The 17253-nt window shown below is 46.5% G+C and overlaps 1 protein-coding gene across 1 annotated transcript in view; it reads left to right on the top strand.

Annotated features, from left to right (window-relative positions):
- Positions 1-17027, top strand: part of LOC142452382 (uncharacterized) — a 52861-nt gene extending 35834 nt beyond the window's left edge. Inside the window, exons 7-12 of the mRNA XM_075553743.1 lie at positions 1753-1874; positions 3823-4051; positions 9617-9834; positions 14034-14189; positions 16076-16169; positions 16863-17027. Coding sequence (XP_075409858.1) covers positions 1753-1874; positions 3823-4051; positions 9617-9834; positions 14034-14189; positions 16076-16169; positions 16863-17027 — 984 coding nt within the window. The remainder of the gene's footprint in view (positions 1-1752; positions 1875-3822; positions 4052-9616; positions 9835-14033; positions 14190-16075; positions 16170-16862) is intronic.
- Positions 17028-17253: the final 226 nt, after the last annotated feature.

Here is a 17253-nt window from a genome sequence, read left to right as displayed (position 1 = left end):
GAGACTGGCAAGTTGAACCCACCTGGTGGTACGGTAGGAGCCGTAGAGGCATTGTGGTTACACATTGGGTTGCTAACCACAAGGTCAGTCGTTTGAAACCACCAGCTGCTCTGCAGGAGAGAGTTGGGCCTTGCTTCTCCCGCAAAGAGGGAGTACCAGTTTCCGAAATCCATAGGAGCAGCTCTACCTGCCCTACAGGGTCGCCATGAGTTGGCATCACCTCCATGACAGTGAGTTTGTTTTTTGTTTGGTGTCAATGGCGCAGCGGAAGAAAGACCTGACAATCTGCTCCCATGAAAATGCTCGTCGGAAAGCACTCTGGGACAGTTCCACTCTGGGACCCAGAGGGTCCCCGTGAGCGGTGATCAGCAAGATGGCAGTGGGGTTTGGGTTTGGAAAGGGTGGTTTCCCACCTTCGTGATGTTCCACAGTCCTTGAGGCAGTGAGCGGGTCAGTTTTCACTGGATCAGGTTGTTGTCATTGTTAGGCCCCGTCAAGTCTGTTCTGACCCATAGCGACCTTATGCACCACAGACTGAAGCCCTGCCCTGCACCGTCCTCGCAATTGCTCCCCTGCCTGAGTCCACTGTGGCAGCCGCTGTGTCATCCATGTCCTTGAGGGCCTTCCTCGTTTTGCTGCCCCTCTGCTTTCCCAGCATGAGGTCCTTCTCCAGGGACCGGGCTCTCCTGACCACATGTCCGAAGTATGGGACAGGAAGCCTCGCATCCTTGCCTGGAAGGCGCACTCTGGCCCTACTTCACCGGATGGAGCTTATCAGTAGGGAAAGAGTGTAAGGAGAGACATTTTCAGAACAAGAGTGCGTACATTTATGTTTATTATTATTATGCTTTAGTTTTACGGCCGCTTTGAGGACCTAGAAGGAAACAATCACCTTGTCTCTTCTCTGGGGAAAGGTACTGGCGCTGAGTACGAGCAAGGCAAGGGGCTATTACTGTGCAGTTACCTTGAGCTTGCTTGGAATTTTTTCCCAAGTAGTCATTTATTTGGGCGAAAGTTGAGACTTTCTACCCCTGTAAAGAGTTCCGGTCTCAGAAACCCACAGGGACAGTTCTGCCTCGTCTTTCGGGGTTGCTATGAGTCAGCATCAGTTCAATGGCAGGGAGTTTGGTTTTTCAAGGTCAGAGAGACATTTCCTTTTGCCTCTTAAAGATCACCTGAAGGGGCCCAGGGGGTGAGGGGTGATGCCGGGAACATGGAGGGAGGGTGGGTGAAAGGGGGTCCGATTCCAAGGAGCTACATGTGGCCTCCTCCCTGGGGGACGGACAGCAGAAAGGTGGGTGAAGGGACACGTCGGACAGGGCAAGATATGACAAAATAATAATTTATAAATTATCAAAGCTCCTGAGGGAGGGGGGAGCAGGGAGGGAGGGGGAAAAATGAGGAGCTGATGCCAGGGGCTTAAGTGGAGAGCAAATGTTTTGAGAATGATGAGGGCGATGAATGTACAAATGTGCTTTACACAATTGATGTATGTATGGATTGTGATAAGAGTTGTATGATCCCCTAATAAAACGATTTTTAAAAAATCACCTGAAGGTTGGCCGCCAGTGAGTGCAGACAGGGACACCAGCATGTCTAGTTGCTAGGGGACCCCCCAGACAATGTCGGAGTGAAGATTCTTCAAATCATGAAGAGAAGCAGGGGCCCCCCTTCTCCTGCGGCTGCTCATTGCCGCCCCCCCAGGAAAGCAGGGATTTTCTCATGGGAACCCCGCCCCTGCTGTGCTTCTAGATGGAGTGTCAGCGGGTTTACGTCCAGCGTCTTTGGCAAGAAGCGCGCTCAGATGAGAGCAGCACATTTGGACTTCCCCCCAACATAATTTGCCAACAACTTATCTCCATCAATAACAGCAGGTACGTTGGTGGTGGTTTATGAGGTGCTAGAGACATTAAAGCTATCAGTGTTAAATCTAAATACTGTTCTAAAAAGTGGAGGAGATGAGAGAAGTAATTAGAAAGGCCACAAAGAAGGAATTTATCTATTTATATCTGGGACAGGTGTGTGCTTTGTCAGTAATAACAAGTACCAGTCCCCAAACCAATTGCCGTACAGTCAGCTCCGATTCATGGCAACCCCGTCTGAGTCTGGGGCTCCACAGAGTTCCCAATGGCTGACGTTTCAGGAGATCGCCAGACCATGCTTTAGAGGCACCTAGGGGTGGCCTCAAACTGTGAAACTTTGGGTTAGTACATTAACCATTCGTGTTCCTGCTTCAATATTAATGAAATTAGTATATCATGAATAATGAGAAGAATATATTGTATATGAACATTGTATAGTGGGGAAAAAAAGTACCCACAGCTATCTAGTTGCTTGCATCTAGTCCAGTGGTTCTCAACCTTCCTAATGCTGTGACCTTTTAATACAGTTCCTCATGTTGTGGTGACCACCATCCCCAACCATAAAATTATTTTCATTGCTACTGCCTAACTGTCATTTTGTCACTGTTATGAATTATCATGTAAATATCTGATATGCAGGATGTATTTTCAGTGTTACAAATTGAGCGTAGTGATTAAACACAAAAGACAATATCTAATTATATATTGTGTATATAATATGTAAATCTATATTGTGAAATATTTATTTCTAATTACAAATACCGTAAATGAAATTTTGTCTTGAAGCATGGTGTAGTATGGGTAAGAGTCTTCATGCCGGATACTTGTATGTGGGCATATCTCCATGTGGGCGGACCCGCCTGGACACGGCTAGAGGAGCGGTGTCTTGGTTCCTAACACCATTGGAAATATGTGTTTTCCAATGGGCTTAGGTGACCCCTGTGAAAGGGTCGTTCGGCTCCCAAAGGGGTCTAGACCCACAGGTTGAGAACAGCTAATTTAGTCAATGCTGACTCTTAGCGACCCACTATGGGGCTTCTGATGCTATATATCTTCATGTTGGGAGAGAGATGGGGCTTTCTACTCCAGTAAAGAGTTACTGTCTTGGAAACTCATAGTGTCGCTAAGAGTAGACATCGACTCTAATGCACTGAAGGACTAACGCACCCAAGAGCGTTTGAAGGTTTCTGAACTTAGTGATTCACAAAATGCAGCCTCCTACAGCGAATGAAATGTTTCTAGCTGTGGTGCGCAGGGTCTGATATTGTCTTTGTGCATTCACATTCTAGAAAGGGTCAAACGAGAGATAAAAATTCAGGCGAAAGATAATCAATCACACACTCCTAGCCGTCGAGCCAATACCGACTCATAGGGACCCCACAGCTGACTCACAGGGACCCTATAGGACAGGGTAGAAGTGAGCTCCCTGTGACTGCAGCTGCTCATGGGCTGAGGGGCAGCTGTGGCTACTGCTGATCTTGCAGGTCGCGGCCCCATGGGTAACCACCATACCAGCCGAGCTCCTGGGAAATACTAGGGGGCTGCAAAGTTTGTAGATCACGTCTATGAGCATTTCATTCCATTTGTCCAGAACAACTCTTAGAAGCCCCCTCCTAGGTACTCACAGCCATGGAACAATTATTTCTTGCTTTTTATTTTTAATCACTTTTCAATTATTTTGTCTTTGACTAGGTGTTGATAATGAAATGTCAGCAGGTTTGCGGTGTATAACCTTCTTGGGTCTGCTCATCTGAAAAGAGTTCATGTTGAAGCAAAGAGCAGGCTGTGCTGTCCAGCGGGGCTCCCAGGATGGCCTCTGAGGGCCTCTGCGCTCCCCGTTTCTCAGGAGACCCTGGATCACAGGGGCACAATTCCCGTTCATCAGAACTTCAAGTATCTTTGGAAACAGAAGCAGTTCTTTGTTGCTTGACATTGCTGTTTATGTTTCTGCTCCTTCCAGCCCGGCACTGAAAAACATTTATCTGCTGGAGTTCCATCCTTCCCTGGGCCTGGCTGCCCTCATTCCCAAAGCCCTGGAGCATCTCTTCCGCGAGTCCCGAAGCATCTGCAGACCTGCCTCAGCCAGCGGGCTCGCCCAGCTGGAGAACCTCGTGTTCCGACTGGCCTTGGATGTATGGCTTGCCCCGGTCAAGCCCGAGTCCTGGTACAGTGCCCAGCTGCAGAAAGACGTAGGTGTTTTTTGCTCCATAAATGGGGTAGTTGGGCCCATGGAGACAAGAAGGCTTCTTCTTTGATGTTGCTATTTCCCTGTTTGACTCCATCTCCCCATTTGGTCAGGGACAGAGCCTAGTCGTGGACCTCGCCAACATTTGTGTAAGACTTCTTTTGGTCAGTTGATAGGGGAGCTGCTGCCATTAAAATTAAAACAGGGATGTACCCCAGATGTGTGGGAAAGGTTTCTTGATTTATTTTTTATATTTAAAAAATACATGCTTTTAAAATTAAATTCACAGGTGACTTTCTACTCCCCACCACAAGGTTGTGCTTTTTGTTTTGAGTCGAGATCTGGTGGAGGAGAGGATGTTGGGTGTGGAGTCAGACCCAGGCTCCAGCCCAGCCCAGCCGTGAACTTGCTGTGTGACCCAAGCACGTCTCTTACTTTCTCTGAGCCTACCTTTCATCGCTGTAATAGGATGTTTGTACGTGTGGGACGGGTGGAGCACCCTTCCAACTCTCCTGGTCTAGGTTTGGAACTGTAGCCTTATGACATTGGCATTCAGGTGTTCATTAATTATTTCCTAATAAGGCTTTCAGGAGCTTGGGTTTCCATGGTGACCTTACTTGCTGGATGACTGAATGACTTTCAAGGGTGCTAGCTACCTAGAGGAGGCCTGGTGGTAGATTGGTCAGTGGTTCGAATCCATCAGCCACGCCGTAAGAGAAAGGTGGTGTGGTTTGCTTCTGTCAAGCAAACCCTGGCAGGGCAGTTCTGCTCTGCCCCGATGGTTGTTGGGAGTCCAAGTGAACACCAGCCGAGAGCATCAGGCGTGGCTCTACACCTGTCCTGAGGTGTCTCCTGGACACGCTGACCTGGGTCTTCACTCCCCACGTGCTCAACCTCAAATTTCACTTTATGCTAAAATTTCCAAAATAATATAAAGCTACAGAGAAATATTTTAAAGAAATAATTTTATTGGGGGCACTTACAGCTCCTATAACAATCCATACATCAATTGTATCAAGCACATTTGTACATATGTTGCCATCATTTTCTTTCTGTTTGAACCCTTGGTATCGGCTCTTCTTTTTTCCCGCTCCCCGCCCCACCCTTGTGAACCCCTGACAAATTATAATTTATTATTTTTATATCTTACACTGACCGCTGTCTCCCTTCAGTGTTTTTGTTGTTCTTCCTCTTTGAGTCGGGGGGGGGGGGTGCTATTATACATTGATCACTGCAATTGGTTCCCCCTTTCTCCCCTTTCCCACCCCCCACCTTCCTCCTACCCTCATGGTATCGTTACTTCCATTATTGTACCAGAGGGGTCTATCTGTCCTGGATTTGTGTGCTGAGACGTCTTTCTGTACCAGTGCACATGCTCCAGTCTAGCCGGATTTGTACGGTAGAGCTGGGGTCATGAATTGGGGGTGAGGAAGCCTCCAGGAACCAGAGGGAAATTGTGTGTTTTGTCAGTGCTATACTGCAACCTGGCTGACTTGTTCCTTCCTTGTGACCCTTTAGATAATTTAAACAAAAATGCAGAAATGGTCCTTAATATAAACACTCAAACACATCTGTCATTTTATTTTCTCTGAACTCAAGGACTTTTACACATGATTTACATAGTTCTGTCTTTTACACCTCATCTTTTTTTTCAGTTAACATTAAAGTTTTTTCATATTGCTACCTAGCCTTTGTACTTACCTTTATGACAGCATAATCCCCTTTAAGTGATGGATCATAGCTTTTCTATCCATTTATCTCTGCTTCCTGAATACGCTCTACACCCTGACTGTCACTGAGTGGATTCCAACCCATAGCAAACCCACCACAGTGTTTCCAGGGCCCAGGAGCAGACAGCCTCCCCGCCCCTGGCAGAGCAGCTGCGGGGTTAAACTACCCGCCTGGCAGTTACTCTCCCGGAACTTACCTAACAGGGCCGGGGGACTTCATGGAGAGTAGAGTGGTTTCCAATATTTGATTGCTATTAAAAATGCTAGAAAGTGCATCTGTATACTGTCAAGGCTTTCCACTTCGATAGAATCTTGGAAGTAGAATGGCTGGAACCATTTTAAAAGTGTTGGAGACATTCTGACACAATGCTTCCTGAAAGGTCAACAGTCATGGTCACGGGGGCATCAAACGATCCTTGAAAAAGTCCATTGTCTTTTAATTCTGCTTGTCCACAGACTCTTTGAAGTCCCCTTGTGTAAGAGCACTAGACCGTCTTGTATTAGATGTAAATAGAAAATATATGCACTAATATACATCATCCATATAAGGGTGGAGATTGGCTGCTTTCATTGGCTTTTCTTTGCTCTTTGTTGAGATTAAAAATTCTTCCAGATATCTTGTTATTAGTGTGTTTTGTGTAGCTTTTCTGTTCTTATTTATTGTCTGTGAGGCCCCTTTGAGAGCTCTAGATGATTCTGGTGAAAGAGCACTTCATTCTGGATGTTGGTTCTATAACTTCTCCCTCTCTACCTGGTGGGGGAAGTAAGGTGGGCTCTTGAGTTGGCTGTTAGGTCAAACTCAGGAATAGCTGGGTCTTGCTAATCCTCCCTCCCATGGGTCCCAATGGAGCCAAACACAGAGAAATCAATAGGCTCAGAATCAAAGGCTGTTTTATTAATAAACAATGGAACCCTATTTAATGAGTCAATAGCTCCCTCCAGGAAGGGAGAGCCTGAGACACATTCCTGAACAGCCAGTTTTGCAGGTCCTAGTGACCAGATTTTAACATTGGTAAAGCAGGACACCATTGATAAAACTCATATCCTGGCGAAATAGCCACATGGCAGCCCAAAACCGTATACCCTAGATTTTCATGTTTTCTTTCCAAAAATCGGAACTTTAAAAAAATGCCGCGGGATGCGGGAATAATTGTTAAAAATCGAGACTGTCCCGCTAAAAGTGGGACGTCTGGTCAGGTCTCTGGGCAACTTTGTGCTAAAGGACTTTGAATCCACCTTAATAGGGAAGCGTGGAAGGGTTGTGTGAGCCTCCAAGACAGTGAGGCACTTGACTCACAGCAGAATGAATGCTAGCGGCTTAGCTTTTGTTTATTTCCCCTGAAACTTTCCAACGCTCCCCTGCTCCAGGGGATGGAGCCTTCTACTCCCGTTAAGGAGTTACGGTCTTGGAAACCCACGGGGCAGTTCTGCCCTGACCTGCAGAGTCCAGATGAATCAGATGGCAGCGAGTTAGGCTTAGTAGCCTTCCTTCAACTCCCATTTATTGAGGATTCTTTCCATATTGTCTTATGGTGTCAGGTTTTAAAATGCATTTTTTCCTGCTTCCTTGCATTTCTTTTTTTTTTAAATCATTTTATTCGGGGCTCATACAACTCTTATCACAATCCATACATCCATCCATTGTGTGAAGCACATTTGTACATTTGCTGCCCTCATCATTCTCAAAACATTTGCTTCTACTTGAGCTCTTGCTATCAGCTTCTCATTTTTCCCCTCCCTCCCTGACCCCCTTTCTCAGGAACCCTTGATAATTTATAAATCATTATCATTATTTTGTCATATCTTACTGTCCAACACCTCCCTTCACCCACTTTTCTGTTGTGTGTCCCCCAGGGCGGAGGTTATATGTAGATCCTTGTAATCAGTTTCCCCTTTCCATCCCACCTTCTCTCCACCCTCCCTCCTCCCAGCATCTCTACAAATCACAGTGACTATCTAGGCTGTCTAATCTTTTATTGATACCACATGGCTTTAATCATTAATATTTTGAGGTCTGTTGAAATTTGAACTTATAAATGATAACTATTCAGATGATTCTCTCTGTATTAGGTCCGAAATGGAGGAGACATTGCCTCCAGAAGAGAGACGAGACTTAGTTGAATACTCTCTGTTATACCTTACAGTGGTTCTCAACCTTCCTCATGCTGCGACCCTTCCATACAGTTCCTCATGCTGTGGTGACCCCCAACCATAAAATTATTTTCGTTGCTAATTCATAAATGTAATTTTGCTACTGTGATGAACTTGGCGACCCCTGTGTAAGGGTCTCCTGACCCCCCCAAGGGGTCGAGAACCACAGGTTGAGAACTGCTGCTCTAGAAGAACACAGGAGCCTAACAATGACATTCTTGGGTAGAGGAGTCCTTAGGTGGGTAGGTGGGTAGCAAAGGGAATGTCTGCGCTCTTGCGGCCACATCAGAAAAGACTGGCGAGGAGTCTCCCAGTGTGAGTCATTGCGGGGAGTGGTATATTGTCGGGTGCCAAAAGTCAATTCCTACTCACAGCAACACCATGTGGCATTAGGACTGCTTCTCCGGGTTTCCTTGACCATGATCTTGAAGGGAGCAGATAGATCACCAGGGTATCTCTCCAGAGGACTTCCTGGCTAGGTTCAACCAACCAACCTATTGATTCGCCACTGAGCATTTAACCCACGTCCCATCAGACCTCATTCAGTTGTATTGTGAGGGAAGCCTAAAGCCCACAAAAACACCTCAAACTCGGTGCCGACTCACAGCAGCCCTTCTAGAGCAGGGTAGAACTGTCCCCACAAGCTTCTGAGACTGCAACTATTAACGGGAGTAGAAAGCTCCGTCTTTCTCCCGTGGAGTGCACTGGAGGTGTCAAACTGTTGACCTTGGGGATTGATCACAGCCCAACGCATAATCCTGACACCACCGGGGCTCCTCCCACAGACAGGAGGGTGTTAGAGGACAGAGTGACTCTCCAGCTGCCCAGGACTGCCTCTGAGCAGGGAAATGCTGTGACGGTAACTTGATAGAATGAATCATTGACTTTGGAACGGGATAGCTAAGTTTACTCTTGCGACTGCTGCGACCTTGAGACATTTCAGAGTCCTCCCTGGTAACCTGGGAAGCCTATCCACCACGCCCACATCATGGAGGTCTTGTGAAAATAAACATGAGTTACTAGATGTGAAAATACTAGAGGATATATGTCTAGTCCTCTATTGATACCATATGGTTTTAATTCTTAATATTTTTGAGATCCGTTCAAATTTGAACTTTTCTGTTCAAATTTTGAAACTGAAGTTTCAAGGGTTTATAAGAAATTATTATTGTTGGTCACCAGCATACTTTTAAAGAAGCCCTGTAGTCTGGTTATGTGTTGGGCTGCTAACTGCAAGGTCAGCAGTTCAAAGTTACCAGCCGCTCCAAGGGAGAAAGATGAGGCTATCTACTCCTGTAAAGAGTTACAGTCTCAGAAATCTACAGGGGCAGTTCTTCCCTGCCCTGTCAGAATCTGCTCCTTGGCATTTGAATTCTGAGTGAGAAAATACTTTGAAAATGCCCAGGTCGAATTTCCATTCAGGTTGCCCTGTCATTTCTACTCTTCCTGCCTCAAACCATGTAAAATGGTGAGAACAGCAAGTAACATCGGGCAAATACTGTCTCGTGTTGCCCTGACAAGGACCCTCCTCGGTCTCGGTAAGTACTGATCCTTATCCCTACTTTACAGATCAGGAAACTGAGGGGTGGGAACATGGGCAAACTCTCACCGCTTGTACCAGAGCCCGGGCCTCTGACAGGCTGGGTTTTCGTTGTTTGCGTGTGAAGGTGAGCTTTGTTTTCTTTCAGTTGTTCTCAGCCAGAGTGATGGGAGACCCCTTTCTCGTGGAAGAGCTCGGCCTGCTTGCGGTCAAGTCTGCAGCGGTCCAGTCTGCAGCGGGCGAAGGACAGAAGCAAGGCACAGATGCGCATGCGCTGCTCCTGGAGAACTTTTCCAAACTTCTGGAACTGTTGACCCTCCGCCACCGGCTGATAGAAATGAGCCTAGCGAGCGCCCACTTAGCTCGGTCAGTGGGGGACCGAGGGGCTCGGGGGGAGGGCTTACACACCACAGGCCTCCTTGTGGACACACCTTGGCCAGGAGCTTTCCAAATGGCCCCCTCGCTCGCCTGCTCCTGGTCTCCTTGCAGCCTCCCTGGACACTTGACTAGGTTAGCAGCTCCTGTCCGGAGCTGGGCGTCCTCGCCATTCAGGAACTTCCTTTTCGTTAGAAGCTGATTTTGGCTGATGGTCTTTGTTTTTGTTCGTTGCTAGTAGAAACTCCTAGCAGGCCAAAGCCCTGCCCAAGTCATTTACTACTGTATGTGATACCCCATTAGCTAGTCTGTGGTCTGACCCACACCAGACACACAGTGAGTGAGTATTGGCTGAAGCTGCCCTCGAATAGAATGAAGTTGAATCACAGAGTGGAAGCCGTCTAGGGCTTGGAGAAAGGAGAGAGGACTCGATGACAGCATCCAGTTCTGACAGAGGTAGAGAAGGGTCAGCAGGTAGGAAGAGAGCAGATGAATGAACTCCGTTTCAAGTGCAATTGTGAGATGGTAGACAGGCATTCAAGTGCACATGTTCAAGCAGCAGGAAAAAAATATGGAGCTCCAGAGCGGATAGCAAATGTGTGTGGTAGCTGTTGGGTCCTGGTCCCCAAGAGAGGCTCCGTAAACACACAGGACACAGGATCTGACACCCAATTCCTGTGGTGGCTGAGGGTTTAGAGAGTCTCCTGGGGACTTTCCATGTATTATTTCATTTAGTTCTCAGACTACCCTTATCAGGGAGATTAGAAACATATTACCAGTGAGGAAACAGGCTCAGAGAAGTTTAGTAATTTCCCCAAGATCATCTAACTATAAAGTGATAGAAGCACAACTCAAACCATTAAACAGATCCAACTATAGTGTTACTTTCCCTGACACTGCTATTTCTAATTCATAATTCTTGGAGTTTGATCCAAGGAGCTTACTCAAATTTATAGATGATAAGGTTCAATAATAATATCCTAGTCTAGGAATAAAATGCCATGGGCACCATCTGCAGACAATTGGGCATCCCATCCCAGAAGGGTCAAGGAAGAGATGAGTCAGCAAGGATGCAGTATAACACCAATTAAACACACAACATTTCTCTAGCTCTTTAATACTTCCTCCCCTCGCCTATCATGACCCCAGTTCTACCTTAAAAATCTGGCTAGACCAGAGCATGTGCACTGGTACAGATAAGAGCTCTCAACACACAGGATCCAGGACAGATAAACTCCCTCAGGAGCAGTAATGGGAGTAGTAATACCATGAGGGCAGTGGGAGGGTTGGGGGAGCAGGGTGAGAAAAGGGGAACCGATTACAATGATAAGACGTATAATACACACCCCAGGGGGACGGACAACACAAATGTGGGTGAAGGGAGACAGAGGATGGTGTAGCTTATAATAATTTATCATTTATCAAGGGTTCATGAGGGTGGGAGGTGGGGAGCTGATAGCAAGGGCTCAAGTAAAGAGAAAATGTTTTGAAAATAATGATGGCGACATACGTACAAATGTGCTCGATACAATTGATGTATTGATTGTTATAAGAGCTGTAAGAGTCCCAGGTAGAATGATTTTTTTAAAATCCTATGGGTGCATAGACCAGGGAGGGTCTCATTCTTCCTTGATGGATCAGAGAAGGCTTCGAGGAAGAGACAACATCTGAAGTCAGCCCTCATGTGCCAACTTCTCTCAGGGTGGAGCAATGGATTTGAGGGGGATGGGCAAGGAGAGGGCACTCTGTACATGTCAGTCTGAGCACCACCACTTGCCGGTGGTTTGGAGAGGTGTATGGCTTATGACCTGCTGTCATGCGAGAAGCTATGCGACTGTATCTCAGATTATCTGCAGGCCACTCATGGTGGGCAACTTTCAATGGCACCTCCAGACTAAGAGGGACAAACGAGGAATAAAGGTGTTCCAATCTACTTCTAAAACCTAGCCAATGGAACCCTTATGGATCACAACAGAATGTTGCCCATTAGAGAGCTGGAAGGGGAGCCCCGGGCTGGGAAGGCACCACACAATGGCCACAGCGATTGGCTCCAACATCCGAATGACCAGGAAGTCGGCACAGGATTGGGCGCCATCCTGTTCTGCTATGTAGAGACGCACCATGAGCCCGAGCTGACTTAAAAGAAAGAATAACCACAGAGACTGGAGTGCCAGAGGCTGTGTGAATGGAGTCGTGCTCCACGTGGTGGAAGCATGCATCCGGAGCTGGCCTCAGCTCATCAGGCTCTGGGCCGGGCCCCAGGTTCCGACAGGGGGACAGTCAGGAGGGCTTGAGAGGACAGACTCTCCAAGGAGAAGACAAAAAGGGGGCTCTGCTTGGATCCCCAGGAAACACCAAGATTTGAAGCTATGGAAGCAGCAGCGCCAGCAAAAGAGCGGGTGGTCATGGGGGCAAACCCAGAGCAGTGGAGAGCCTGCACTCAGGAAGACAGACACTTCAGAGAGAGGACGGTCAACAGTGCTGACTGCTTCCAGGAAGGCTTGCATGGGGAGCGGGGATAAGATGGCGAATGCTGTGTGAAAGGCGATATTGACGTTCTCATCAAGGGCTATGGGGACAAGACCCACTTGGAGGACATGAGCATTAAAGAAATGTCCAAGCACCTCTTCTGCTTTAGTGACTACCTGTGGCTAACGTGGCACAGAGCCGACTCACTTCACACCGTACTTGGCTTGCTTCTGCTTTGGCTTTTCCTTTGGTGCCTATGCAGGGGTTTCTGTTTGCTTGTTTAATCATTGTATTGGGGGCTCGTACAACCCATCACAATCCATCTATCCATCCATCCATCCATCCATCCATCCATCCATCCATCCATCCATCCATCGTGTCAAACACATTTGTACATTTGTTGCCACCATCATTCTCAAACCATTTGCTTTCTATTTGAGCTCTTGGTATCAGCTTCTCATTTTACCCCTCCCTCCCCGCTCCCCACTCCCTCATGAACCCTTGATAATTTATACATTATTATTATTTTGTCATAGCTTACACTGTCCGGCATCTCCCACTTTTCTGTTGTCCGTCCCACAGAGAGGAGGTTATATGTAGAAACTTGTAATCAGTTCCCCCTTTCTACCCGACCTTCCGTCCACCCTCCTGGTATCACCACTTGCACCACTGGTCCTGAAGGGATAATTTGTTCTGGATTCCCTGTGTTTCCAGTTCCTATCTGTACCAGTGTACATCCTCTGGTCTAGCCAGATTTGTAAGGTAGAATTGGGATCATGATAGTGGGAGAAGGGGTGGAGCATTTAGGAGCTAGAAGAAAGTTGTATGTTTCATTGTTGCTAACCTGCACCCTGACTGGCTCGACTCCTCCCCAAGACCCTTCAGAAAGGGGATGTCCAGTTGCCTACAGATGGGCTTTGGGTCCCCAATCTGCACTCACCTCATTCACAATGATATGATTCTTTTGTTCTTTGATGCCTGATACCTGATCCTTCAACACTTCATGATCACACAGGCTGGCGTGCTTCTTCCATGTGGGCTGGATGACTGCTTGTTTAATTCAAGGTTTTGAAACCTCAGACACTATATCTTTTAACAGCCAGGCACCATCAGCTTTCTTCACCACATTTGCTTATGCACCTGCTTTGTCTTCAGTGATCGTGTCAGGAAGGAGAGCATCAGAGAATGCCAGTTAATAGAACAAAGTGTTCTAGCATTGAGGGAGTACTTGAGTGGAGGCCCAATGTCCATCTGCTAACTTAATACTAAACCTAGAAATAAATCACATAGATCTATTTCCCCATCATTATATATAAATATATTTACATATGTACATGCTTGTATTTAGACCTCTATAAATGCCCTTTGCTTCCTAGTTCTTTCCTCTTTTTACTTTCCTCTTGTCCCACTATCATGCTCAGCCTTCATTTGAGCTTCAGTAATTCCTCTTGGTTACACTGCCCTTGATCAAGCCCTACCAGGCTTTCTACACCCTCCTTGCCACTGATTTATTGTGTATTTTCTGCTTAGGGCAGTGGTTCTTGACCTGCCTAATGCCTTGACCCTTTAATACAATTCCTCATGTACTGCTGATCCTCCAACCATAAAATTACTTTCATTACAACTTCATAACTATTATGAATTGGGCAACCCACAGATTGAGAACTGCTGGCTTAGGGGAACACACGAGCAAATAATTTCTACCTTTTCTTTTCTTTCAGGCTCTATAAGGAATTGGCATGGGAGATGGGTTTTGAAGAGTTCCATTTGTATCTGAGACCTGTTCATTTTGAGTTTGCATCACACAAGGAGAAGGTAGACCACCCACCTCCGGTCTTTATTACTTCTCTGCTGGAAGACAGTGACCGGGTAGACAGGTGAGCCTTGAGAGGGTCAAGGTCAAATCAAACAATTTGTGACTGGTGAGACATAATTTCTGCCACCAATAGACAGGCAAATAAAGTTGCATTTCTAAAGCCTCCCCCTCTAAATTACGGTGTCAATTTAAAATTTTTTCTTTTTGGTAAGGGGGGAAAAAGAGGACTTCAGTCAAGGGAGGAATTTGATTTAGAAATGTGGAGTGATTGAAAAATGGAAGAACTTGATCAGGGCACTCAAAGGAGAGGAAATGATAGACTGAGCTGCTGCCTGGACAGACTTCATTGCTTTTGGTAGAAGCTGGGTGAGAGTTGGTGTGATGGGCAAAAGCCATGGAACAGAAATTTACCTCTCTCCTCTCACTTTCCCTATGACCAGGAAAAAGTCACTGAATTTTCTTTTTAGCATTTTCCCACCTGAAAAACTATCAAGAAGTGTGCAAACCTAACAGATGATTATACTTCAATCAAGTTCATATATATATATATATATATATATATATATATATATATATATGTCACAAAGCCAAGTCCAACCTTCTCTTTCAGGCCCTCTAGGTTCAGTCCAGTGTTACAGATCTTGAATATACTCAGAGTCTAGGGAAGGAATCTTCACACACACACACACACACACACACACACACACACACACACACAGAATCAGCCTGCAATGTAGGCCAGGAGAGACTTCTTATCACTTCTCCCGCTTCTGTCTTTCTCTGCCAGTCTGCCCATCCCGCAAATGTCCCAGCTCTGCTCTAGGCTTGAGGATAGCATTCCAGGGACTGATTATATCCCAGAAAGCCAAAAGGAATAACTAGGCGCTTTAGTTATAATGGATCACTGCTGGAAGTACAGGTCTTCTGTGTTCATATGTTAAAGAACCTCCATGCCCTGAGAGCATGCAGTAGGATGAAAGAAGTTCATGAGGATGAGCGGTCCCAGGCTTCACAGCTTCAGCCCTGTTGACACTGGGACTGGATCATCCCATCAGAGGCTATCCTGTGTATTTTGCAATGATCAGCAGTATCCTTGGCCTTGACCCACACTCTCAAACTCACTGCCATTGAGTCAACTCTGACTCATCGAGACCCTATAGGACAGAATAGAACTTCCCCTGTGGGTTTCCAAAACTGTAAGTCTTTACAGGAGTAGAAAGCCTCTTCTTTCTCCTGTTTTACCCAGTAGATGCCCTTAATACCCCTGCTTTCCATTTCTGACCATCAAAAATGCCTCCGGACAGTGTCAGATATTCACTGGGGGCAAAAATCTCTCCTACGCTATCCTGTCACATTAGCTAAAGCAAAAGGTGATTTGATGGTAAGGTTCCAGCTATCTCACAGTAGCGTTGACATATATGACCACCCCTCAGACGAGGCTAGCTCTCAATCCAGTGTAGCTGATAAAGTGGGCTGGAAACAAGATGTTCCCTGGCTCTTGTAGGGTCCTGCTGGAGCTGGTATTCTATACTGCTGTGAAATGGAGTCCCTTTCTGTCCAGTTGGGGACAAAGGACAGTGTCCCTTAGTGGAATCATGACTGCAGATGATATTTGAATGATTATTTGAGCTACAGGACAGAATGGAAGGGGAACAACATTGTGAGATGGACAAAAGGATGCAAAGGGCCTGCGGAAGTGTCCATCAAGGGAAGAGGGAAATCAGCAGAGGGCGGTGTGTTGGTGATCAGGAGACTCCGATGGCTGTGGGGTGGCCATCACTACCAACTGAAGAGAGGGCGAGTCCAAGGGCTGGGAAGACCATAGAGCCTTACAGTCATTGGCTTTGAATGTAGAGTCCTGAAGACAACGAGCTCTTTTTCTTATCAATAGCATTCCAGGTCCGGCCACGTGGCAGCTTCAAATCAACTTCCTGTCCTGTCTTGCAGATATTCCCCTACTTCTCTTGTCTTAGCCATCTCTGAGGTGGATGATAATCAAGTGGGTAAATTTAGTTTTTATACAAAGGAAGCCATCCTTAGGGTAAGTAATTTTATCTTTAAAAAATGCTTTTAAAAATCTCAAGTAGATTAAGCAATATACAAATGTGCTTCCTAAAAATAAGGATGATGTGGAATCATATAAGCATCGCTCTCATGGATAAGAAGAGCTGCCGAGTTTAGAAATACTGATGATGGTCTTGCCTGATTATGTATTTGTTCCCCACACAGTGGAAAGCACAGCAGCTGCAGCACCACTTGGTGGTAATGTCTGTTAGACAGTCCACAGAAGCACATGGAGCAATCATCTTAGCACCCAGCTTTTTCAATATGTGCCCTGTTTTCTGGAGCTTTTATGTGAACTTTTTAATCTGGGTGCTATTTCCCCCTTTGCTTTTAGGTGTGTGTTTGTGTGTGTGTGTGTGTGTGTTTGTGTGTGTGTGTGGTGTTGTTTACACATAATCTAATCCTGGCCATTTCATATGCCTGTAGCTGAGCAGGTTTATTGGCTCATCAGAGCCTACTGGTCCTTTCCTATTAGGGAGACCAGATGGTATCGGGAGAGTGAGCAAATCAGACCTGGAGGCTGACATGCTGCCCAGATCAGCTGGTGAGCAGCCAGGACCTGAGCTGATCCTGTAGTTGGATTCCTACTGGATCCGTGGGCCTCGCAAACCCGAATTCCACCCTCCCTTATGGAGACATTCCTAATACCAGCTCTGTTTCCTTCTGTTAGCTCTTGCTCCATTCAGGACTGGAAAACATGCAGGTGGCCCTTGCATGGCAAGCTGCTCAGAAAAATGCTTTGATGGTGGCTGTCCAGCAGGCGTCCTTCTATCACGTCCCCCACAGGGACTGTCCGGCCGGAGTCAAGGTCAGCCTGTATGACGGAGAAATCTGAGGCATGCTATCACTGTGCCTGCCTGTGTCAGGCCTTCTCACTGCCCTGCTTCCTTGTCTCCCGGATTCTGGTTTCAATTTCTTCTTCCCTTCCTTTCTAAAGTCAACTACAGAGTGGCCAAACCTTTATTGGGTGTCTTTTATTTTGTGACCGTTCCCTGACAATTTTTCATTTGTTGTACCTGTGTAAGGAGTCCTAGTAGGGGCAGAGGTTAAAGCACTCAGCT

The sequence above is a fragment of the Tenrec ecaudatus genome, chromosome 7, assembly GCF_050624435.1.
Source record: "Tenrec ecaudatus isolate mTenEca1 chromosome 7, mTenEca1.hap1, whole genome shotgun sequence".
Lineage (NCBI taxonomy): Eukaryota > Metazoa > Chordata > Mammalia > Afrosoricida > Tenrecidae > Tenrec > Tenrec ecaudatus.
This window is presented reverse-complemented; position numbering and strand designations above follow the sequence as displayed.